The sequence below is a fragment of the Chrysoperla carnea genome, chromosome 2 (genome assembly GCF_905475395.1).
Source record: "Chrysoperla carnea chromosome 2, inChrCarn1.1, whole genome shotgun sequence".
Classification (NCBI taxonomy): Eukaryota; Metazoa; Arthropoda; class Insecta; order Neuroptera; family Chrysopidae; genus Chrysoperla; species Chrysoperla carnea.
Window position 1 is genome coordinate 99,128,620 of NC_058338.1, and position 26,919 is coordinate 99,155,538.

A 26,919-nucleotide genomic window follows, 5' to 3' on the forward strand; every position below is an offset into this window, starting at 1 on the left:
TTTACACGGTGCAGATAAGTCCGAAAGCAGCCATGACCTGATATCATCTGTGTAATATAGCTGTTGACCTCGCCATGACTCCGGTTCAGCCAGACATCAATCCTTGGAATGAGGCGGTGCGTCCATCTACCATTCTCTGCGACATCCCACTGTAGTTGCTTCTGACCTGAGTTCCTCAGGGACTCAGTGTGGTTGACCTCTTTCCTTGGTAAAGGTTCCGTCTTTCCTCAGCTAGTGGCAGAGTTCCGGAAATGACACACACTGCTTCTTCTGATACCGTGCAAAATGCATTGGCTACTCTTACAGCGATCAGTCGATATACTGTACCAGCCTTTCTCCACGATTCTTGCAACTTCAGTGCGTCTGCCCAAATGGATATTCCATATGTGACCAACGATGTGACAACTGATGATAGAAGTAGTCTTCTGCTCTGCTTTGGACCGCCGACGATTGGCATCATCCGTGCTAGGCTATCTCTCACGACTGACGCTTTGGCACTCACGTGTTCAACCTGCTTTTTGAAATTAAGTCGGGCATCAATCAACACTCCCAAATATCGAATATAAGGTTGTGATGTGATTTCTTGATCACCGACTTTCAGTGTGTTTGTTTCCGTCAATTTCTGCTGGTGATTAGCACTGCTTCTGTCTTCTGTTTTGTCAGTTGTAAGTTCATGGAATCCATCCACTGGTTGACCTGCTCAAAGGTGATGCCGAACATAATGTTAATCTCGTCAAGATGTTTGGCGACGATCACTACGGCTACATCAGCCGCATACACTACCAATTTGACGTTTCTTGACAGTTTCACTCTTAATAGTCCATCGTACATGATATTCCACAGAAGTGGACCAAGAACAGAACCCTGTGGAACACCTCCGGTAATGTCGTACTCTTTTTGACCGTCGTTCGTGTCATACTTTAGGGCTCTATTTGTAAAATAGCTAGCCACTATCCTACGCAGGTATCCTGGCACGTTTTTTTCTTGGAGAGCTTGCATAATGCAGTCCCAATTAGCGGAATTAAAGGAATTTCTGATGTCTAACGTCGCCACCAGGCAGTATTTTTTCGTACCACCCTTCCATCTTGTCCCTGCAATTACCTCCTTAGCCATGGTAGCAACCAGATTGATCGCGTCCAAGGTTGATCGCCCTTTTCGGAATCCATATTGATTATCCGCCAGGACCGGTTCCACAAATACTTTTATCCTTTGATGAATTATACGCTCTAAAATCTTATCTGCTGTATCTAACATGCAGAGTGGACGGTAAGACGACGGCTCTCCTGGTGGTTTCTTTCCTTTAGGAAGTAGGACTAGTCGTTGCTTTTCCATTTCTATGGGAATGTTCCTTCTTTAAGGCAGGTGTTGTAAGCGTCTAGGAACAATGCCGGTGCTGCCTTTATGATGGTTTTCAAGGCAATATTAGGAATTCCGTCCAATCCCGGCGCTTTATTGTTTCCTACACGGTTACAGGCCTCCAGCAGTTCCTCTTCAGTGACAGGTGGAATGCCACCCAGTTCGCCTGGCGCTAACTGATAATCGAAACTACGTTGCTGTGGAAACAGTGCAGTAACGAAGGAGTTGAGGACACATAGATGATGGCATTTGTTGTTTCTTTAGGTGGGTCTTGACCACCTTATAAGGCCTACCCCACTTCCTCCTCTTCCCAGAATCTTCTTTTGCTCTCTTTGATGGCTTTATTCAGTTCTCGACAAGCCTCTTTGTATTCTGCGATCAGCTCCGATGAGTTGGGCCGTTGATAGCCGCTGAGAGATTCTTCTCTTCTTATGACACCTTTACGGAGGACGCTGATGTGATCGGTCCACCAGTGCACCGAAGGTCTTGATTTTCTACCTCGTTTACGAGGCATACTGGTATCACAAGCATGTGTTACTCTTCTCGTCAGGTCCTTAGTCTTTTCTTCCGCACATCCAGTGTTGATCACTAGCGAGGGCTATTAGCAATACTTCTGGGTCAAAAGATTTCACCCTCCAACCAACGATGTTAGATTGCTTGATTGGTCTCTCAGGTTCTGGTCGCTTGATATTTCCCAGAGTATTGCATGATGGTCACTAGCAGTGTAGATGCCCAACACCTTCCAGTTGTAGTTACCTTTAGCCAGGCTATAACTGACAAAAGTGAGGTCTACAATCGAGCTTGCTTCACCTTTGGTGTAGGTCGGCGTGTCACCACTGTTGAGCAGAACTACATCTATTGTAGTAAAGGCCTCCAGTAGTGCTTTTCCTCTTGCGTTGGTATGTTTGCTACCCCAGTCGACTGCCCAGGAGTTGATGTCTCCGGCTATTGCTACTTGGTGATACCGCTTCCCGTCCTCGGTTAGTCGGTCCAGGAAATCAGTGAAGTCAACAATGGATAGGCTAGGTAGTGCGTAGCAGCTATAGAAGCGAACGCCCTCTACTGATGCTGCTTCAAAGCCGGAATTGATATTGCCGACTATGTTCTGAAAAGGAAGCTTGGCACAGGACCAGATGACAGCTTTGGTTGTGCTGTCAGATTCCAAGGGTTGGGTACTCAGGTGTTTATATGGCTCTGCTATCAGCAGTAAGTCAAGCTCTAGTTCGCGCACCGTCTGCATGAGCAGGTCATGCGCAGCCTCACAATGATTGAGGTTTAGCTGCAGTATCTTATGTTCTTTTGTTTGTCATCCTCTGAAGCGTTTCTTGGAATACCGGGCATTTATGATTGCCGGCATTGTGAGCAGCATTCTCTGCACTCTGATTCTCAGCACATAATGCAAATTTGGCTGGATTTTTACAATCAGCGATCTTGTGCCCTTTTTGTCCGCACCTGATACAAAGGTTAAACCGGTTCACTTTGCTTTTGCACTGGAATCCATGATGTCCAAAATGCCAGCATTTGAAGTACTGGGTTGGTCTCTTTGTTGCTTTGATTCGGCAGTTGACCCAACCGATTCGGATTTTACTGTCTCCGTCTAGTAATTTCTGCGCAGTGGTTGCTGGCAGCGTGACTGTGGCAATCTGGGTACCTCTATATGCTTTACGGATCTTGATTGCTTCCAGTGGTATTCACAGACGTCGCCAACTTTCTTTTTCAGTGCTGTACGGACACCACCCTTCGTTGTGATGTCATCAACATCATGAATCTCGACGATCTCCTGAGGACCTTTGCTGATTACCTGAGCGTCCTCTTTGAGAATGCCCGCAATGGCCTTCTGCAACGCTTGGCCTTTGTCTGTACTCTTTTTTGAGAGCGTGATGAGCTTGTTGCAGCTCTGGGTCTTCGATATCTTTTCCACAAAAGAGCTAGCCTGGTCATCCTTCACTTCAGTTTTTATCCGCCGCAGAATATCAGCGTACTTCTCCTTCTCGACTGGGCGGACAATGATAGCGTCTGGCCTGATCCATTTCCGCGGTTTCTTTCGCTTGGGCTCAGGTCGGGCCTCTTTTATCAGCTGATTTGAAAGCTGCTCTTTTCTCTGCCTTTTTAGTTTTTTCTTAGACTGTACTCTTTTCCAAGAAGACGCAGTTTTATGTTCGTCACTTTGCACTGCCGCTTCTTTCGGAGGGTTTTTTTCTGATCCTATTTCTTCGTGACTTGGCTGATCATTGGCTCGGGAGAGGATCGATCTTTTCTCTTACTCGACTTGCTGTTAGTTTCGTTATGGTCTTCAGCGACTGATTCACCGTCACCTTCGGCTCCAGTGTCCATTGCTTCTTCTGGTATAACAGCAGCTCCACTCTTTTTCTCTGGTGCAGTGCTCTTCGGTGTTACACACAGAGAGCGCTGCTGTAATTCCTGGCACTCTTGATCCAGAGTTTTAAACCTTCTTATGGCGGTGGCAATAACGGTTATTCTGGTCTTTATCTCCTTGTGGACATTTATTTTGGGTTGAACAAACTCATGCAGCTCATTGGTAAGCTTCTCGATATGTTCTAAAGCTTGCGTCCTCTTCATTTCAGCACTGCCTTCTAGTGTTGCTTGCTGGGCATGATGTCCGTTTATATCTTTATCCACACTGTCGGCACGAGTGGCTAAAATTGGATCTCCAAGATGCACCAAGGCATTTTCTTCTTTATGTGTACACGACCTTTGCGATTGAATCGAGGTGTATGTGTGTGTGTGTGTGTGTGCGTACGTACATACTTCGTCGTCGATATCGTGCGAACAAAAAATGATATCGACTTCGAGGTATCGATCGAAGCGTATCTAAGGCAGTATGATCTGAAAAGAATTTCATAACATTCCACCGAGTCGTTTCCAGTTGGTTGTTTTTATTTTTTTTATAACTTCGTGATTGTGACTGGAAGTTAGCAAAATGATTTTCGAATTTAAAAAAAACAAAAGTTGTGATAGAATGCGATAGAGTTGTGCTACAATGTGCCGTCGAGAAAATTGGGAAATTCAGAAAAATACAGAAATGGCAACCAAAAATAGTTTTTTTGTCAGCTGGGCGATTTCGTTTTTTTTTTTTTTAAATACTGGATATAATTGTGCTAGGGTTGTGCTACAATGTGCTGCCGAGAAAATTGGAAAATTCCGAAAAATATAGATATGGCAGCCAAAATTGATTTTTTTGTGATGGGAAGTTAGCAGGATGATATTCGAATTTTAAAAAATCAAAAGTTGTGCTAAAATGTACTAGAGTTGTGTTACAGTGTGCCGTCAAGAAAATTGGAAAATTCGGAAAAATGTAGGAATGGCAGCCAAAAATTTAATTTTTCTTGGTGGAAGTTAGCAGGATGATTTTGGAATTTAAAAAAAATCAAAAGTTGTGCTATAATGTGATAGAGTTGTGCTAAGCCAAAAACACATTTTGCGTTAGCAAGGTGAATTCGTTTTTTCGAAAAAAATGCACCAGAAATTTGTACGGTGTTTTTGGATACTAACTCTGCATATGTATTTCAACGACGTACTGAAATAATGTAGGGCTTCGGAAATTGACTTCTGTTCGGTATTTATGTAATTCGAATACCTCTTCAGTAATACCGCAATAGTATCCAGCAATGCCGTACAAATTTCTGGTGCAGGTAATGATCTGTATAATTATTCATAGTAATGAATTATTTTGTAAAATATGATTTCTATTTTTGGATGTCATTTCTGTATTTTTATGAATTTTCAAATTTTCTCGACGACACATTGTAGCACAACTCTAGCACAATTTTACCCAATATTTTTTTTTCGAAAAAACGAAATCACCCTTTTCGACGGCACATTTTAGCACAGGTTTTTTTTTTTGAATTCGATAATCACCCTGCTAATTTCCAGCACATCACTTTTGGCCAAAAATTTCACTTTTTGGCACAAAAACTGCAAGTTAAGTATTTATCGTCCAAACTGTTCTCCAGAATGTATTTTTGGTCGCTGATTACGAAGCTGATGTCAGATTACACGGCAAATACCTCCTAGAACAAAGTTTGGGCAACAAATACTTTGTGTGCCGTTTTTATATAAAAAAAAAGTGGAATTCTTTGCAAAAAGTGGCGGAATGCGTGACAGAATTCGTTAATCAGATATCAGATTCCTAATCAGCGACCAAAAACACCTCTCACAGAACAGTTTTTACGGTAAATATGCTTAGTTTTCTGTTTTTGTGCCAAAAGTGGAATTTCGGGTAATATATGGCATGATTTTTGGAATACGTGACATAATTCATGTAATCTGACATTGGATTCGTATTCAGCGATCAAAAATACCTACCAGATGACAATTTTAAGCCAAAATAAGCATTTAAAAAAAACGTTGATATGCCCCCCGCTGGGGCCTTATGCCCTTTTCTGAATAGGTTAAGTTGACTGAATGTTTCTGGGGGTTCTATAAATACTTTACAAAAAGTTTCATTAAAATCCGTGTTTTTTTCCCACTTGTCCTATGCATCCCAGCTTACGTATCGAATAATTATTAATGTACATAAAAATTTGGTAATGAAACCAAAAACACCGTCTAACTGAGGAATTCTCTCCTCGTTAGTAGATTTTTATGGGAGCCGGTGGAAAATGTTTGTCTGAGTGTACTCAAAAATGTCATATACATGAGTACTTGTGCTTCTTCGATTTACGCCCATGCGTCGGGGCAGAAGTTCCCTACTCCCGGGCACCATATTCTCTTTATAAAACATTTTAAAAAAAACTATTGGAATGTATATTTTGGACAATTTTAAACATTTTTTGAGCTTCGGCATTCTTTACTTAACCTCACCGTTTTCGAGATATAAGCATTTGAAAAAAAAAATTGCGGTTTTTTTCCGAAAAATCGTTGTTGAGGAAAATAAAGATTGTTTCGTAGTTCCTGTCAAAAACTTAATTTGACAGTCATAGGATATTATATATTGAACTACTCTAAGCATTTTTGTACTCTTGATAATTTTCATTAAACCTCAACCTTTTTGATACATAAGTGTTTGAAAAAAAAATTACGTAATTTTGCCCAAAATTCGTTATTGACGAAAATAAAGATATTTTTTGTGGTTCTGGTTAAGAAGAAGAAATTTCTCAAGACCACCAAACTTTTTGTAAACATTTCCCAACAAATTATTTGGGTTTGAAAAATTCTTTTATCGACCTCAATTTATATAATTAATTGTAGAGAGCTTTACTTTATGGAACTCCATAATTAGGATTAAAGAAATAAAATTTCCAATTTTCTTTGCTTAGTCCACTTTTTATTTATTTAATATTTTAATAATTTAAAATATTTTTGATTAGTTTCGTCTGACATAGACGAAACTTATATGTATAATTCGGTATCGTTTGTGAAATGGGTGTGTTAAAGTTCGCTATAACTGACGAGAATTGTTTTATGGGTTGACCTTTAATAGTCCATTATATCAATTCAGAATCAGGTATAGGACCTTTTTCCCAGTTCAGAGTGTTACTGCCTGCCTTATGGATTAAAATGCTTTCGTAAGCATCTAAACTATTGTGATGTCTAACAAATTTAATAAACTTGACAGATAGAATTTTGTGTTCTGTATTTAGAACATGACCCGCAATGCTGCAATGATGTTCTCTTATTGTTCCTCTTAGATTGTTTACTATAATGTAATATAACAAAAACTTTAGCCACAGCAACGCGTGGCCGAGTCAGCTAGTATTTTATATATATTAAAATAAACATTACTCCTTTCAAATTTTGCATATCGTTAAATTCGTTAAGTTTCTTTGTGGGTATTCTTCATTGACTGCGTTTACTTTAACTTTTTTGAACCATTTGTGTAATGATTTTATTTAAGTATTTCGGTCGTTTTCGTTGTGTTTATTAGCTATAATTATTGTAATTTAGTTTAGGTCGTTTTAGGTGTGTTTATAAATATATTTTCTGACTTTTTTATGATATGTACTGAGTTTATTTTAGTGTATAGGTCTTGTAAATTGTGTTTATTACCTTTAGGTCGTGTTTATTTGTGATTGTCAACGAACGAAAATAGTTTAACATTGCATTTAACTTACACCAAAATAGTGAATAAAATTTTTTTATATGTTAATAATAAAATGAATGATATTTTGTTTCAAATTTTGCAATAAATTATTATTTTATTTTATTTTACTTGTTATTTTATTTAAAAAACCTCACTTTATTTTATTAGAAGACAAATAAGTACAAACAAATTTAAAAAGAATGATAAACTGAATAGAAATAATTCAAATAATAACTAATTCCCGCAATTTAAAAAAACAGTTGTTCACTCTTAGTGGTTTACTCCAGGGGGCTTAGAGTTGCCTATCTATTTATGTAATAAACTATTACTCAGGTCTGCAAAAAAAAAAATTTTTGTCAGCTGCATGAGATATTTTTACTAACTCATATGTTTTAGAATGCGCTGATTTCAGAAGTGATGGCTATTTTTTTCTATCACGTAAGGTTTTTTTGCAAATTCAAACACAAAAAATTGGTAAAATTACTCGTTTATTAAAAATTATACAGTAGCCTGCAAGCATAGTGACATCCCATCTTCCTTGGTACCGTCTCTCGATATCGCGGACATTCTGGTGAAATCGCGCCCCCTGTTCTTCACTGTAAGCTCCCAGGTTATCAGGAAAATATTCTATGTGGGAGTACAAAAAATGGACATTCAGGCTTATCTTGCAGCCTTCGTAAGATCTTAATTGAACAATGGTTTTGTAGTCAGGATCCTTAGTATTTCCCAAAAACTTTCGCATTACATCCTTGAACGATACCCAAGCTTCTTTTTTATTCTCAATCATACTTTCCACAAAGAGGGTGTCAGTTAAAAACCTTCTTATGTCGGGGCCAATGAAAACACCCTCTTTCAACTTTGCTTCTGACAGCTGCGGGAATTTTTTACATAGATATTTAAAACAGTCTCCTTCCTTTTGCAGTGATTTTACAAATTGTTTCATCAACCCCAATTTAATATGGAGAGGTGGCAACAAAACTTTTTCTGTGCGGCACCAAAGTAGTATTGATAACATTTTTCTCCCCAGATTTTAAAGTTTCTCGGGGTGGCCAATCACTTTTAGTCCAATGCTGGCTCTACTATCGCATAAGCACAAGAAGCTTGCGTATTTACTATAGCCTGCCTGTTGACCCAAAAGCATCGTGAGTATTTTGAAGTCCCCACAAACCATCCCTTGATGGTCCTGATATTTGATTCTTTCCAAGGTAATGGCCAAATGGTTATAGTTAGTTTTCTTCCATATGCACAGAATAATCGCATTGGAAGCGAAGCTAATTTTATTTTTATTGTGCAATAATACTATTTTAAGACTAGTTTATGTTGTTATTAATATCTATGAAAACCTATGTGATAGAATGTTTTGAATAGTTTTCCTGTTTTTGGGAGGTCAAAATCTATAAGAAAATGTAAAAAAATCCTATGCGCAACTATTTTAATTATGAAACAATAAATTTAACGGTTTACGGGTGTCCGGGTCACGGAGATAATAAACTGTATGTGACTAACTCATAGAGATAATAACATGGCCGTAAACGGTTGATCGCTTTAGAGAGATCAGATTTTAGAGAGGCGTAAAGCGATCTTCGATATCCCGGCTTATGAATAAAATATGGCATAATTATTCTTTCTTAAACTTTAATTATCCTGTTTTGTGGATGCGTTAATTTAAATATTGTTGATACTTGGTGATTTTCTATAAATAAAAAAATTTTAATTAAACAATTGTATTTTTTTTTTGTATGTTCCAATCTTTCCATTTTAAATTTCAACTTAATCATTTGTTGGAGAAAAATTGATAAATAGGGTATTATCGTTAGTCAAAAATAAATTATAAAATTTAAAAAAAGTTAAAATTTATGTAAAAATATTTTTAAATATTCTGATTTCGAGTCATAAAAGCACATTTTTATTTTAAAATATTAAAATTAAAAATCTTAATTTTTAAACTGTATATCACGTGACATAAAATGCGGGCAAGCCCTGCTGTGATGTCATAGCGGTATGAGTTAATTCGGTGTAGACAGCTGGGTATAATATATCCATAGATAATAAGTATTTATATTTATTATAATCAGATGTCTATGAATATTTCTGTCAAACTTATTTGTGTTATTTCGTATAATGATACCCATATTACGTCATCAAATTGAATGCCCGCGTTTTTGACAGTTTAAAAAAGGTTTAAAATTGAATTTAAGTTTTTGGCAATAAAGCGTGTGTATTTTTCCAAAATAAATTTTTTGTGGCTTTTTATTAGCAAAATCAACATTTTGAAGTACTTTTTCAAAAATAGTGGAATACCCTATTGTGATAAATTTTATTTTTTGAGTTTTTGCATATCATAAAAATTATAAGTTTATCGAGCACAGGGAGTTTGCGAAATGCAGTTTAGCACAAAATTTTTGTCCTGAAGGATAGTAAAGCCTCATCCTGAATAAAAGTCAGTATTTAGGTTCGTCAATATAATAAACAGTTTTTATAACAAGTGAAATTTACAAAATTTTAAAAAAATCCCATAAATTTTTCACTTACACTTGAAACATATCTAAGAACACTTTACAATAAATTACTTTCGTCCTTAATGCTTTTTCCAAACTGAATCGATTTTGAAGATCATTGCCAAGTTTTTAGTTTTTTCTTGTACGGAACCCTGAACTGGCACTTGAAATATATCTAATAACACTCTCCATTAAATTACCTACCATACGAAACAAAACACAAATTAAAATCGGTTTATCCGTTTAGGATTTCTTAATAGGAAAGTTCTATTGCTTTAGGTCTGCTGCGAAAAATAAAAAAATAATTGTACAATTAAAAAAATTGAATATGTTGTAAATACATATTTATTTTAAATTAAAATACAAATTTGGTATTCTCTAGCAAAATATTCCGGTACAAAACAAATTAGTGGATTTTACATCTGTAATTTTAGGCCATCAAGGTTTGCGTTAATCGAAGTACTTTGGAATGTTAATACTAATTAGCGACTGTATGTCCCCGTAAAACTTTAATTTTCACTCCTAGCAATAAAATACTCCTATTTCGTAAAGGTTACCCCCTAGAATTTTATGAAAGAGGTTAATTAACTCGATAAATGTTAATTTACATGAAAAAAATTACCATAAATAAAATAATTTTTCGTGTAAAATCGTTATTTATCGAGAAAATTGGCTTCACTTGTAAAATTCAGACGTAAGAAACTTAAATGAAATTTTCCAGGAGCGTCTACTTATCTTTACTTTTTTCGATGATTATCTTTAAATCTTCGTCACTCAAGAAACTAAATATTTTTCCAGTACATTCTTGTGGTAATTGAAGATGGTTGGCAAAAAGAAAACGTAAAATTTCATTCCCTTGATCAAGTAACTCTTTTCTTTTCATACCATTTCTGAAACGTCTGTTAATCATGCTTCCATATATTGGAAATTTTGTTTTATAATCGTCTAATATTATGACGTTATAATTAGAAATCAGCACAAGACAAATACCGACATCTTCAAAAGGGTTCGTTTCCATAATGCCACAAGTCACAAATGCACTTGTTGAAAGTGAACTAGTGACTTTTTAAAAGTTGATTTTATACTCATGGGTAGTACACATTTAAAAAATAAGCTAGTGTAGCACCCCTTTCTCATAAATTGACAGTGAGCCATTCAGGCTTCCGTAAAAAAGTTTTCAATGCATCTTTATTTATTTTAATTTATTTCCATGGATATTTTTTCAGAAAATAAATATAAATATGAGTACAAAAAATATTTTCAATTTAGAGTAATTTTAAGTACGTACATTCATAAAACTTGTTAATAGAGAAATAAAAAAATTGTGATCATTTAAAAGTTTAAATGATTTTGAATGGTTTAAGTGTAAAATTAGATTGAAATTGAATAAAAATTGAACTGTCGGCTGTCACCCGGCACTTTCTTTCTGACATCCATATACAGAAACATGCGAATACGCAAGCTTTCAAAACATCATATTACGTTGCGTGGTTCAAACACTGACTGCAATTTCTATAAAAATAATAGATTTAGTAAAATAAGTAACTCTTCAAATCTCTATGTAAGTAACACATGAACTTATAAAAGGCTCTATAAACTTTCGATATTAATAAACTTTTTTGTCGCTCATTTTTCTAAGTGACACTGAGCCTTGACGCTGGATATAACTCTATTTTTCAGATAGGTGGAACCCTATTTTGACACTCAAAGCTAGCGTCAAGCGTTATCATGATGTTAAATATGTAGGATCAAAGAACTTTTAGGACATTCTGTATGTTTAACAAAAGTAAAAACTTACAACCAGTGTCTTCATTATTATCAATTGAACTTTTGCTGACCTTAAAATTGATGAAAATGTCGATGATTTTTACTTTTGAATATATTAATTCAAAACCACCAACCCTAAGCCTGTTAGGTCCATAAAATTGGCGAGCACAACCTTAAATATTAAATTTGGATTAGGTGAAAATTAGGAACTATTTAGGAGCGTGATCGATAAATTGACAAAAAGAAAAAAGTTAGATATATTTTTTTAAATTGAGTGGTATTAACCGATCACAAGCCAGAATTTTTCTAAATTTTCACTCAGGACATTTTTTTGAATGTCTAATAAGCTTACTGAAAACTTTGTTGGTGCCAACTAGTATCAACCACTAATATATTGATAACTGGAAATTGCAAAACACCAACTAGCAATAAAATTAATGTACTAATTAAGACAAGAAGTGAACCCGATTTCGAAAATTCCAATTTAGACTACCAAATGGCAATACTTGTACTCAGGCCCGAGCGTAGAAATTTCCCAAGGGAGGGGTTCAAACTGTTCTATGTCGTATTCATTGCAGATATCGCACATGATTTTGAAAATTTTCCTGAACTCTTCTCCAACGATTGATTCCTCTTCTTTCATTCAAAATATGTTTCGCAGCATCAGCTAGTTCGATAGCCTTGCCAAGATTCAGGTTTTTTGTTTGAAGTACTCGACTTAAAGACAAAGTCGAAGAATGTACCGAGCTGAAAATATGCATGGATATCTGTTTCGTTCGTGGAAATGCATCCATAAATGGGTGCATTTACCCCCAAACCCGGAGGGGAACTTGCTCACGGACCTGCTTGTACTTACCATTTTTAATAACCAATCAAAATATTCAAATTCAAATCAGATAAATCCTACCAACTGGCGATAAAAGTTCGTACCAAGTAAAACAGTAAATGGACCGCTTTCTATGTAGTTCCAATTTAGACAACCAGCTTACTTACGATTTATCAATATTAAATCAACACATCAAATGATGGATTACCTCCTACAGATATGTTTATTACAAAGAGGTTATATATAACATGGAGGCTTAAAAGCATAGGAAAAGCAAAATAAGTGAATTATTGATCGTTAAAAAAGAGACCGAAAGAAGGGACCGACTTCCCTCTTTGTCTCTCTGACAAAGCGCTATATTAATATTTTGAATTATTGTATAAACTCGTGCAAGTCTGTGTATTTCATAAAGGTAATATAAGACAGACGAAGGCAGCTATACTCGTTCTTTTTTTAGGTCTCTCTCTATAACGATCAACCGTTTGGATGACCACATTACGGTTCTATGTTATTACTTCTATGGGTTTTGTGACCATCACTGAACACTGGAACGCTCTCAATAACTGACAGTTATTTTTATGAATGCCATTTAATTTAAAGTACCAAAACGATTTCGTAAAGTTTTTGTTTTGTTATTAATATTTAAGTGTTTAATTTATTTAAGAAATAAATTAATGACTAATATCAAGTGTTTTGAATTTAATAATTGTATTAATTATACAATTAATTAAAATCAATAAATAATATTATTGGTTAAGTTTAGTTTAAATTACTGCTACTTAAGTTAAGAAATGGCTAGCGGGAGTGGTAATCAAATTCAAAATCCACGTCCAAGATATGGAAATATTGAATATTGCCAACGAAAGAAGCAAAGTGTGTTAATGTACCCTTTAAGTAAAAAATTGCTGAAATTAGCTTTGTATTCACGATGTCAGGTAAGTGGAAAGAATTCAATCTCACAGAGTGCTTGGGAAATAGCGCGATGAAATACATATTTTACCGAAAATTTCTTTATTTGATAGCTAAGTAAAATTGATTCAAATTTTTTAATTGTTTATTTTTAATATCGTTTTCATTTTTAGGCATCACATTGTTGTTGTGTTGGTTGGAAAAATCCAAATTTTCCGTTAGATTCACGGAAATTTGAAGATCCATGTATTCATCCAAATTGTGGACATTCAGCAGGTATTTAGAATTTTGGGCTGGTTGCCCAAAAGTATTAATGCAATTTAGTAAATTTTCAATTGTAATTCAGGATCGCATGTTACGCATATAAAACAGTTAACAGAAGAAGAAGTTAATCGAATATTAAGTATGGTTGTGGATATGGAAAATATTCATATTCGATTGCAGGAAGAAAAACATTTAGATACGAAAAAAGTTTACCTTCATTTATTTAGGGTATGTGTTTTAACAGTTTTGATTATCTTGGAATTTTTACCTGTATATATGTTTTATGTTCTTTTTTGAAGTCCTTTAATATCAAAATAAATTTGTTAATAATAGTTGAGACCTCAATTTGGGGAAAATTTTTTTTGAGGTATACATCAGGGGTGTTAAAATAGTAATTTTGGCTATAAAACATATTTTGCAATGAAGGGTGTAGAATGTACTAGAATATACGCATTTCACTGCGATTACTTGAGAACATTCTAGAATAAACAAATAATTAGTTTATAAACACAGTGCTCTGCGATTTTGAAGGAGTAAGTAAGAAGTTGACGGTAGTTGTTTAAAATTTGTTTAATTGAGTAGTGCTTTCAGTATTAACGATCGCTTCAAAATAAGTTAATCAAGTTTAATAAAAACTACAAAAACGACTTCTTATGTCATCACGGGGGTGGTTTCGAAATGTTATCAACAAAAATAAAAAAATTAGTTTTTTTTAAATACAAATTTTTGTGTAACTTTTTTAGATTTTTGTTTTTGATAACATTTCTCGAAACCACCCCCCCCCCCTCCATGGCCACGAAGTGTGTAACTCAAAAAAGTTTTTTTCTAAATTTAGGGACTAAACTATAAGGATATTCGGACAGTATTGTGTATCTAACAGCTATCTAACGATAACGCTATTTTTAGCAACTTATCTTAAAAAAGCTCCTAAAACGTTGGATACAAAACCAAATTAAAGCATTTTTTAAGTAGATTACGAAGCCGTTGTCGGAACTGGCGTTAAATTAATACTTTTTCTTTAACGAAAATAATCACAAATATTCATTGTCAATAAAAGTTATTTTTCGAGCCTAAAAATGAATAAAATGGGTTAATTTAATTAAAATTAGATTGTTTAATAATAAATAAGGTAATTTATTTATTATTAAATATACTGCTGCTTAATATGTAAAAAAAGCATATTATTAATTATTACAGTAACTTTATACATTATAGTCTGCGTCAAATGCGGTAGTTCTGATTTTTCGCAACCCCGTGCGTCGAACGCAATTTTGTCAAAAATAAAAACTGTGAAAATTTCAGATTTTGGCGATTATAGGACTAAAGTAAAGGACTAGTTTTTGATAGTACCTTTTCAGGACGTTTCAAGTTCAGGACGATTTGCTACAGTATGAACTACTGGAATGAACTATGTAGACCCAATAGTTTCCGAGATAAAACCTTACAAAGTTTATCAACATAACTTTATACATCAGAGTTTACGTCAAATCCGGTAGTTCTGATTTTTAGCAGACTTGTTTATGATATTGACCCAATGAATAAAAAAAATAATCCAAGTTTGTGACCTCGAACGTCGATCGAAACTTTGTAAAAAATATTAAAAAACAGTCAAAATTTCGGATTTTTTTCAGATTTTAGCGATTATAACCCTAAAGGGCTAGTTAAAGTATCTTCTTAAGATGTTTTTAAAATAGTCTAAATTTACTGCAAAATGAGACTAGAATCGTCCCTGTAGACTCAATGGTTTCCGAGATAAAGCTGTTCAAAACTCATCTTTTTTTCTAACTTCGCAATTTTTTGCAATACTTCGGAAGTCACTCGAATTACTCTAGCCGGAGAAAATTCTACTTACCTCCGAAGGAGTGTGCTAGTGTTGCTCATAAAAACACTAAATTCAAAAATTCATTCATAACAGAATATTGCAAAAAATTGCGAAGTTCGAAAAAATGATAAACTTAGAAAAAAATTTTCTCGGAAACTATCTGGTCTACAGGGACAATTCTTATCTTATATTGTAGCAAATTTAAAAAAATTAAACAAATATTTAAAAAACTAGCCTTTTAGGGTTATTATAATCGCCAAAATCTGAAAAATCCCGAAATTTTCACGGTTTTTCTCGATTTTTTTCAAAGTTGCGTTCGGTGCTCGAGGTCACAAACTTGGATTATTCATTGGGTCAACATCATAAACAAGTCTGTTAAAAATCAGTACTACCGCTTACATCAGAGCTTATCTGATGTAAGCTCTGATGTATAAAGTTATGTTTATAAACTTTGTAAGGCTTTATCTCGGAAACTATTGGGCCTACAGAGTCCATACTAGTATACATTAATCAACATAATTATTAAATAAATCCCAATTTTTGAATTTTTTTGAGTCAAAATTACCTTATGGTATGAAGTTTTAATAAAAAATTTCGGTGATTTTTTTCATTTCAAAACATTAAGAACGATTTTTTAAATTTCAATAAAACTCTGCATACAAAGTAATTTTTAAAAAGCGAGCTCGTTTAAAGGGTGAATTCTCGAGTGCCTTTCAAACAATATCTTGAATTTTAGGTCCTAATTATCGTAATAAATTCACAAAAACGATTTAAATTTACTTGTTTGGAACTTTTTTGCCCTTGCTGGGGCCCCTAGGCAATGCAATTCTAAGGGAATCCTAGACGATGTGAAAATCATACACCCCTCTTATGTGCGACCCTTCTCATAATTTGTTTGTTTGTTTGTTTTTTTTTTTTTCGTAAATCAACTTGGCAATCATTTGAGGCGCCTTTCTCGTGCAAATTTGTCTTTCTTTTCTCTTTTGACCTTCCCCCCGGGCCCAAGACAACTTCCTAATCTGCCCAATGGTTAATCCGTCATTGGCTGGAATTGGATCAGAAGGGTCTGTTCTAGATTTTCCCAATGTGATCGTGTTTTGAAGAAATATAGTTATCAATGTTTAGTAATTACGCCTAGAAATTTCTGTCATAGATACTTCAAAATGCTGTTATACAGTTAAAAAAACCAATTGTCGAATCTTTGGATCAGCCACCATTTGAGCAGCCCTCAATTGCAAAAGCTACAAGTAATTTTATTTTATATAAATTCGAACATTTAACACAAGACGAACGTAAATCAATGCAAGAATTAGCCCGAATGTTTTTACATGCAATTGATCGTTGGGATCTAGAAAAACCCGATATGAAGAAAGGAACGCCTGAAGAATTCAAAATGTATACTGCAAGTTATTTACGGTAAGTAGAAGAGGGTAAAATTCGAAGAAGAAAATAAGTTACAGTTTTTGAATCCGATGTACCGATATAGGACCTTTTGTAGTTTTAAGAAATTCTTGAAATTTAATTAGTAATTTTCTAAAATACAAAATTTAAATTCAACGAAGAAAGTATTTTAAAAGTAATTTTGTAAATACTAATCGATATCCGTCTGATTCGCTGGATAATAGCCATTAGCTCCAGCTTTATCTTCATCCATTTTAAGATAAATGGCTTTTAATCTGTTAAAAACAAATACCTCCACTTAATATTCTTCATCTTGCTTGCCGCCATTTATCACTCTCCTCTTTAACCCTTCAGGTTCAACGCAAACGCCAAGAGATAATTTTCAAACTTTGTTATATCCTGTATATATGAAATATATATCAAGGTATGCTAAGTTTAGTCCCAAGTTTGTAACGCTCAAAAATATTGATGCTGCGAACAAGATTTTGGTGTAGGTATTCATAAAATCACTTAATTAGTCCATTTCCGATGGTCCGTCTGTCATTACACTAACTCAAAAACGAAAAGAAATATCAAAGTTGAAATTTTTATAGCGTGCTTAGGACGTAAAATGTGAGGCTGAGTTCGTATATAAGCAACATAAGCAAATTAGGTTTTGGGTTCGCAGGATCTATCTTGTAAACCATAAGAAATAGAACAAAACTTTAAATGTAAACAAGTGAAAACAAACAATTGGCTGAGTTAATTGTTGAAATACCATGTATAGACAGTTTTGATGACGGAATCGTTTGTTTTTGGACGTCACGTAAATAAAGAAAGATTTCCACTTTTAAATAGCCACACACACATAACTGGTATTCCCATATAAATACATACTACAAAATTTTCACTTAATTAGCGCCCTCATGGGTAAACAGTGATGTTTACAAGAAAATGTTTCAAACAAAAGTTGTTTATTTTTTGATAAGGAACATTTTTTACACTTAAACTTTTGTTCTATCTCTAACGGTTTACAAGAGGGGTCCTACGGACCCAAGATCCAATTGACCTATGTTGCTCATTTACGAACTCGACTCAACTTTTTACGTCTTAAGCACACTATAAAAATTCCAGTTTGATATCTCTTTTCGTTTTTGAGTAATCGTGACGACAGACGGACAGACGACAGACAGACATACGGAAATGGACTAATTAGGTGATTCTATGAACACCTAAACCAAAATTTGTTTCGTAGCATCATTATTTTTAAGCGTTACAAACTTGGGACTAAACTTAATATACTATGTATATTTCATATACATATGGTATAGAAATGTTCCTTTTAAAAAAATAAACAACTTTTGTTTGACAACAACATTTTTTTGTAAACATCATTGTTTACCCGTGAGAACGCTAATTATCTTAGAACATATTTTTAAATGTATACTACCTATGTTATGTATTTTACATTGTTGCATGTTTATATATCAGTCAAGATGCTTGATATAGTGCCTTTACATAACCTATCATGTCTATGAGACATACGAAATATCTTTCACGTAGTACCGTATAGGGATATGGATGGATGTAATTATTAAAATGTTGTTGATGTTGATGTTGATGGGAAGAGTAGGTACTATTTAAACGATCACAGTATCGAAAGCTAATTGTCCAAGGATATAATTGGTTAAACAAAAATGAAACTACCCCCGGTTGGTGAAAGGCTAAGCGGGGTAAATGGGTTGATGGATAGTAAATGAATCAATGATTCATCGAATGAAAAATTCTAATTTTTTATCGCCAACCAACCCCCTCCCTCGAAAATGAGAAAAACCCTAGGAAACTGCGTTTTTCTGTTCTATACATGCTATGGAATTTTCACCAATCCGTTCGATATAAAGCCAAATTAATAGAAAAGTTCGAAAAATTACATTTTACAAAACCCAACCCCTCGGAAAATCGGAAAAATTTCCCAAAATTACGTTTTTCGTTTCTATACATGCTAGAAAGTTGGGATTTTCACAATTCGACCAGAAATAAAGTCATTTTTGGGAAGGAATATAAAGGAGGTGGTTGAGGGGGGTTATTTTTCAGTGGGGGGTAATTGGGAAATTTGAAGGGGGAATTTTGTATTAAGGAAATTTGTAAGGCTTATCAATAAGCTACCTAGATAATCAGCTACCTAGAGATATCTAAAAAGCGCACTATTTATATTATTTATAACGATTCGCTTTATTTATTATCCAAGAATTATGGATAGATCCAAGAATAATGATAAATATTGATAGATCCAAGTATGAAAATAAAGCAGAAAAAGCGCGCCGAGCGCGCTTTTCAATAACACTTTGCGTTATATTATCCGAGCATGATGGTTACTTTCAATAACGCTTCGCACTTTATCAGGTACCTTAAAAGCGCGTTTTTTGCGTCTGTAAATAATGCTCAATGTTTGTAAAATGACACATAACAGTTCACGTTATTTACTATTCTACGTTATTTACTATACTAGATTCAAGGATGAAAATAATGCTCACTTTTCAATAAGGCTTTGCTTTTTATTATCCAAGCATGAAGCTCACAAACCTTACGTGTCCTATAGGCGAAAAGGCGCGCTGCGCTTATCAAAAACGCTTCGCGTTATATCAGATACCTAAATAACGCCCTAAAAAAACGCTTCGCGTTATATATTATCCAAGTATAATGGATAGATCCAAGAATAATGATAAATATTGATAAATCCAAGAATGAAAAAAATACAGAAAGAGACTGATAATTAACACTGACTATACAGGGTATTTCAACAATTAACTCAGTCAATTGTTTTTTTCACTTATTTACAATATGCTTTTTGGTTACATATGTTTACGTCATTTATAAAATATATTATAATAATGATTAGTTATTACATTTTATTTATTTATCATCTGTTATTGAAAACACAGTGTATCTACGAAGTTAGTCGAAGTATAACGAACGTGTCCGAATTGCAGTTTTTTAACCGAGACTTCACTGAAATGGTGATGAAAAAGTTGTTATTCAACTTTTTTCTTTTTTGTTAACAACCTTAATATAACGAACCTTAATATTACGAATTCCGCGATTTAACATATTTTTCGTAATCCCCTTGAATTGTCCGTAGAGTCAATGTAAAATATACCTCTACATTGCAAACAACCTCTTTATAACATATTTTCAATTTAAAAAAATTTAAATACCTCTAAATAACGAATTTTGTTAACTCAAAACCTTTTTTTAACATATAAAGTCCCACCAACATATGACAATTAGTATGCCTCATATATGAGCCATAGTATGTAATTCATGTCGCGACAGGTTCCGAGACGTTTTTTTTAAAAAAATCTTTGAAATTGACATTAAATTACTTACATAATTTTGATTATATGTTAATCTAAAGAAAAAATTTTGTAACCTACCTAATTGTTTTTAAATAGAAAATACATACAGTAATTTGATAAAAATAATTTATTATTAGAAGTTGTTCCCTATAACAACAGGAGTACGTAATGTTGGTGAATACAACTATTTATTTACCTCTTTATAAAGAATTTTAGACCAACCTAATCTCAATATAACAAACCTCAGTTTAACGAATAACTTGATATAAAGAATATTTACTGATTCACTTCATATTTGTTATATCGAGGTTGCACTGTATTTTGAGTTTTAAAAAAAATTTTATTCACTATGCTGTAAAGCATAAAATTTAAATTTTAAAGCATGAAGGAAAAAAAAATTTCAAGTGGTCATTCCATTTGATATTTTGAAATAAAAAATTTTATAATAAGCGTGAGAGAAACTCTCTACGCAACCGTTCTTTGAAGGGTGCGTCGTCAAGATGGCACCCGTCAAAGCCGGCACAGAAATATTTATTAAAGTTCATCTGTTATTGCGTTGGTTTTTGTTTTAGTTGGTTGGCTTTTTGTAACGTACCCAATTTTTGTGATTCACTACAACGATATGATACCACTTTAATATTTGGAAGAAATTTTTTACGTGCCATTTTTAAATATGTTAGTACACAAATTTTACAAAAATTTCAACAATCACAAAATGATATTGCTGCCGAACAAAGAGTAAGTAAAAAAAAGTATATTTTGGATCTATATTTCATCATCATTAATGATAATAACACATAAGAGTACCGCTAATGAATCCCTAGCACCTAGACCAAAGGGTCCTCTGTGTCCCCTTTGAGAACAATCTGTCACCCGAAGGAGAGACGTCTGCGGGTAAGAGATATTATTTTAAGCAGATAAAATTATACAATTTTGTCGAGGAAGACTACAGCTTCTCCGCCGGAATTTACCCAGAATTGATGGATCCAAGGTTTCAGACCTAAACATTCTAAACCTGACGTCTTGCAGAATGCATTTAAGATGTATGGAGGTTTCATCGTCCTTCATATAGGTCCTACAAGTGGAATCACCAGAGATCTCCATGTTTCGAAGATGATAGTTCAATCGTCAGTGTCCTGTCAAGAGTCCCACCACCCTTCTCAATTGTGCTCTAATAAGTTTCAGTCGAGTATAGTCGAATAGCCTGGCTGTGGTTATACACAGTTTGGTCTGTCGCATATCCTGCGCAAACTCCTAAGCATATTGTTATGGGAATGACTGGCTCAGTACTGGCATGGTACTAAGATCAGTCTTGATCGCCCTTTCTGTCGATAAGTATTTGATAAATGTGTCGTCCCGCTTTAGAACATTGTTTAACAAGTGTATCCCGCCCTAAAATTCAAACAAATCCGCACGCCTATCAATCTTGTTTCACTTTGCCTAGAATGGGGTCTAGGTTATTTTTTGTATTTATATGATTGTTTATTTTTTAGGTTTTAATAATGACACATTTTCCACGATTTATTAAAATGTTTGAATCCGAAATATTTTCTGATAACTCACCAATTTGGGATCCTGATTTGAAGCAAACATTAGCACGTCATTTGTTAGATAAAAGGGGTAAACTTGGCAGTAAGTATCAGCTTTTTATTATTATTTTCAAAATTTTATTTATTTTCAGGTTAAGACTTTTTCCGCAATTAAAATTCGCGAAATATTTAAATTTTCATTTTTTTTTTTGCTCTCAAAATACGAGAAAGTTTACACTCAAAGTGAATACAATGTATCTTTAGATCCCCGAATCATTCAAGAAAGAGAGATGGAGTCGAACATGAGGCATAACTGTCTTTTGACTATCCAGCCCGGATCTTATAGGAATAAATGAATGTTTAGGATACGCATTGAATCTTGAAAGAATTAGCCTTTTTCCTCTGAAGATTAAAAAAAGATCCTCTAGATGGCAGGATTTTTTTTTTTTTTTTGAGAAAATTTAAATGCCTTGAGCTAATAGCTCACTCTGCCGTTAGTACATGGAAAACAAAATTCTTATATCCTACGCTCTCTCTCGGGAAAGAACAGAGTTATAATTTTTCTTACGTACTAAATTTGAACTATTCATTTACGTGAAAAATCACGTGAGAGGCACTAACTTTTATATATACATTATAGAAAACAAAATAATAATAATATACTTAATATTAGATATTTACATCAATTGAATTAATAAACTTAGCGATAGGAATTACAGCGCTAGGATTCATTTCACTTAGAAAGGATTCGATATTGTGAGGTGGAAAGAATTTAACTTTTATGAGATCACTAATTAGAGATTCTCTAACTTTTTCATACTGCCAAAAAACGTGGTTTGGGTCCTCAATTGCCTCACCACAAGGACACTGATCTGAATTTACAATGTTAAATCTAAATAAACTACTCGCTAGAGAGGTATGCTCACTTCTTAATCTATCTAGAGAAACTATTGACTTTCTTCGAAATTTAAAATTTTTAAACCACGGAGCTGCGCTTTCTGACCAGTACTTACTGAAGTATTTTTTCCTTTTTCTTTACCCATGTTCTTGCACCAGAGGTTAAATTTATTTTTAATTTTAACCTTCCAAATGGCTTTCAGATCAGAGGCTGGAATTAGTATTTGTGAATCGATACCATCTACTGCACTTTCTTTAGCTGCTTTATCAACTGCTTCGTTATATTTAATTCCTGTATGTGCGGGAATCTAATAAAATTTAACCTTCTTATTTAACAAACTAAGCTTTTATAAAGCTGTTCTTTAATGATTTGTATAATTGGTTTTTGTTTCTCTGATTTTAAGTAATTTTTAGGAGAAGTGAGTACACTTCTAGAATCACTAAAAATACAGAAATCGTTTGCATGCATTAATCTGAAAGAATTTTTCCAGAGTACTAGATATAGCCATAGCTTCAGCCGTACAGATAGAGGCATATTTAACTGTACGGTGCTTTCCAACTAACCCAGTCGATACATCTAACATTGGAAAACCTACAAACTCCGGATCAGGAATTTTAGACCCATCAGTGAACCACCAATTGGATCTTCTCAAATCTTGTCTGAATAGTGCTTCAAATTTCCTATTTGGATCCCTATCTTCCTGCAAACTGATTCCTATGTCCCAATCGACATCTGGAACAAACCACAATAAATCATACACATGTGTGTAACACCAGGGCTTATCTGAAGACGATATGAAGTGTTGAATAGGGATAATATCTTCGTATGCCGATAGAATCAACGGCCTTGGACCTTGAGAAACAAATGTAGGATTATCCCTATTTGCAACTAGCTTATCAAGCACAGTTATTATAGGATGTTCATCGAAAGATAATATTCCAGTAAAGAAATTCATGCAAAGATATTGAAATCTGAGGTAAATAGGAGGTTCCTTAGACTGCCAACATAATGTTAACAGGAGTAGATTGTCTGTCTCCCATAGCTAAGCTCAAGGCCTTATTCTGGATGACTGTTAGCTTTTTTAGTGTTTTCGTTAAAAGAGGATGAAAAAGAAAACCACCGTACTCCATTCTAGACCTTATGAGAGCCTTATACAGTCTAAGCAAAACTGTCGGATCAGCTCCCCTCCAAGTTGTTCTCAAATAACTAAGAATAGACAAGGCTTTAGAACATCTTACTCTAATATTTTCAACGTGAATGTCCCAACTGAGTGTGTTTTGAAACTGAAGACCTAAGAGCTTAAAAACTAGTTTAGATTTGACTACAATATTACCTATTCTCAGAGACCACTCTTTTGAAGTAATTTTAGAATCACGACTAAAAACGCATAACTGATATTTATCCTGTGAGGCCTCAAGGCCGCATGTGTCCAGAAATTTGAGTACATCCTCCATAGTGTTCTCTAAATCTAAGAGTGCAAGACTGGGATCCTTGGATTGCTTGTAAAATGTATCGTCATAAGCGAACTCACCAACCTGACATCTACCCTGAGGAATACTATGCAATTTTCCCATATATAAGGAATATAGCAGTGGACTCAAAACTCCCCCTTGAGCTAAACCCTTATATACTGTTCTATTCTCATCTACATCGACATATTTAAGAGTTAACAACTTACGACTAGCCAAATTGTATATTTGAGTTAGAATTAAGCTTGGAATACCTATTTCTTTAAGTCTACCTACGAGGACATAAAGGCAGGCAGGATATATTTGTACCCTTCCTAGTGTAGTCATCTAGCGGATCTTTTTTTAATCTTCAGAGGAAAAAGGCCTGGAATTATTAATTATTGTATGTCCGGATTTAATGATAATATGATAATGTTTATAATTTTTCTTATGTAATTAGTTAAAAACTTTTATTAGTATTATTTAAAAAATATAATGCTTTCATTAGCTTAATTAATTGTAGAAAGCTTTACTTTGTGGAACTCCATAATTAGGATAAGAAATTACAGTTATGAAAATAGAAACAGTTATGAAAATGTCTATGTTAGACGAAACAAGTCAAAATATTTTAAATTATTAAAATATTAAATTAATGAAAGTGGACTTAGCAAAGTAAATTGGAAATTTTATGCTTTAATTAGCCTTTTTACTCAGAAGATTAAAAAAAGATCCGCTAGATGGCAACACTAGGGGTGGTACATTCATATCCTGCCATCTAGAGGATATTTTTTTAATCTTCAGAGGAAAGAGGCTAATTTGAAAATTAATTTCGGTGGAGGTTTTGTTAAATAATATAAATTCAGCAATACTCCAGTAAACGATGAGAAAAAACGACGAAATCTCTAAATTTTGACCTAAAGCATCGATATCGATAAAAATTTGGAATTATGATTTGTTCACTCTCTAGATTAAAAGTTATATAGTGCCAAATTGTACTTTTGCCCAGGGGGTGGTAAACACTTCTTCTAGGGGATGGAAATATATGTTAAAAATGACAACGGGAATCGATAAATTAATGAATTCTAAGCAAAAAGTATCATTTGAGTATATTTCGAAAATTCAAAACTTTCCAAGCTATTGACGATTGAAATTTGGAGTATTTAACGTCAAATAACTGAAAAGTTTGACGCTCTTTGGAAAAAAATTACCATAAACATTTTAAAGTATTATAAAAACCTTGAAAATGAAAAACAATTGCAAGTCATTTGCACGAAAATTAACGGAGTTATAATGTAAATGATGTTCCCCGTAACATTTTTTTAAATGCTTTATTCCACCCAAAAACTGGTGAATTTGCCGCGAAAACTAAAGTTAATGCTTGCTGCTTTCCAATTTACTTTATTTAGTTATCGTACTGGCTATATCATCAAAAAGTTCAAGCAGTTTCGGATATATTTGAAATATTGCAATTTAAATTCATAAACATTTTTCGAAAAAAAACAAGAAAAATGTCTTTACCGTTAAATAACTCGAAAAATAATAAAGTTACAAAATACAGTTTGGAAAGTAAAATATACTGTGGAAAAAAAGCTAAATTTTTTCCCTATGAACTTATTTTGTAACTTTATTATTTTTCAAGTTTTTTAACGATTAAACGATAAAGACTTTATTGTTTGTTTGGAATTTTTTTTTTTTTGCATTTAAATTGCAATATTTCGATAACTATATATCAGAAACTGCTAGAATTTTTGAGCATGTAGCTAGTACGTAAATAAAATCACTTGGAAATCAGCTTTCTAAGTTTTGTTTCTTATGGTCTTTTCTACTCACTTTATTTTTGAAACAACATTCATTATACCTAATATCTGGATGACCGAGCTTTGCTCGGTATTCTTAAAAAGACACAAATTTTATCACTAATAGAAGACCGTTTTAAATGTCTCCACACAAATACCAATTTGAATCATTAACTACGATATACACCAATAGATGTCAGGAAGAGTTATAATTTGCATTGTATTTCATTAACTACGATATACACCAAAAGATGTCAGGAAGAGTCATATTTTGCGATGTATGTTTCAGTTTTTCATGAAAAAACGAATAAAACGATGTTTTTTTAAAATGAAACCTTGTTAGATCGACTTATCGCCCCAAAAAAACCCTACATACTCATTTTCATGAAAATCGTTGGAGCCATTTCCAAGATCGTTGATATATATATATATATATATATATATATATATAACAGGTTGGCTGATAAGTCCCCGGTCTGACACATAGATGGCGTCGCTAGTATTAAATGCATATTATTTTTATATAGTACCAACCTTCAAATGATTCGTGTCAAAATTTGACGTCTGTAAGTCAATTAGTTTGTGAGATAGAGCGTCTTTTGTGAAGCAACTTTTGTTATTGTGAAAAAAATGGAAAAAATGGAATTTCGTGTTTTGATAAAATACTGTTTTCTGAAGGGAAAAAATACAGAGTCCGGAAACTCATTATCAAGCCAAGTTTTTGCTTCCACTGTATTTTTTCCCTTCAGAAAACAGTATTTTATCAAAACACGAAATTCCTTTTTTTCCATTTTTTTCACAATAACAAAAATTGCTTCACAAAAGACGCTCTATCTCACAAACTAATTGACTTACAGACGTCAAATTTTGACACGAATCATTTGAAGGTTGGTACTATATAAAAATAATATGCATTTAATACTAGCGACGCCATCTATGTGTCAGACCGGGGACTTATCAGCCAACCTATTATATATATATATAAAAGATATACAAGACCGGATCAACCCGTTAGCACTCGTGTCTC

At 33.8% G+C, this 26,919-nt stretch overlaps 1 protein-coding gene across 1 annotated transcript in view; it reads left to right on the top strand.

Moving 5' to 3' along the window:
* The first annotated feature begins 11,367 nt into the window (after positions 1-11,367).
* LOC123293125 (histone acetyltransferase KAT2A) overlaps positions 11,368-26,919 on the top strand; it is a 74,775-nt gene continuing 59,223 nt past the window's right edge. The window contains exons 1-7 of the mRNA XM_044873841.1: positions 11,368-11,458; positions 13,249-13,425; positions 13,573-13,675; positions 13,746-13,891; positions 16,639-16,901; positions 20,794-20,959; positions 21,715-21,853. Of these exons, the coding sequence (XP_044729776.1) occupies positions 13,282-13,425; positions 13,573-13,675; positions 13,746-13,891; positions 16,639-16,901; positions 20,794-20,959; positions 21,715-21,853 (961 nt within the window). The 5' untranslated portion in view covers positions 11,368-11,458; positions 13,249-13,281. The remainder of the gene's footprint in view (positions 11,459-13,248; positions 13,426-13,572; positions 13,676-13,745; positions 13,892-16,638; positions 16,902-20,793; positions 20,960-21,714; positions 21,854-26,919) is intronic.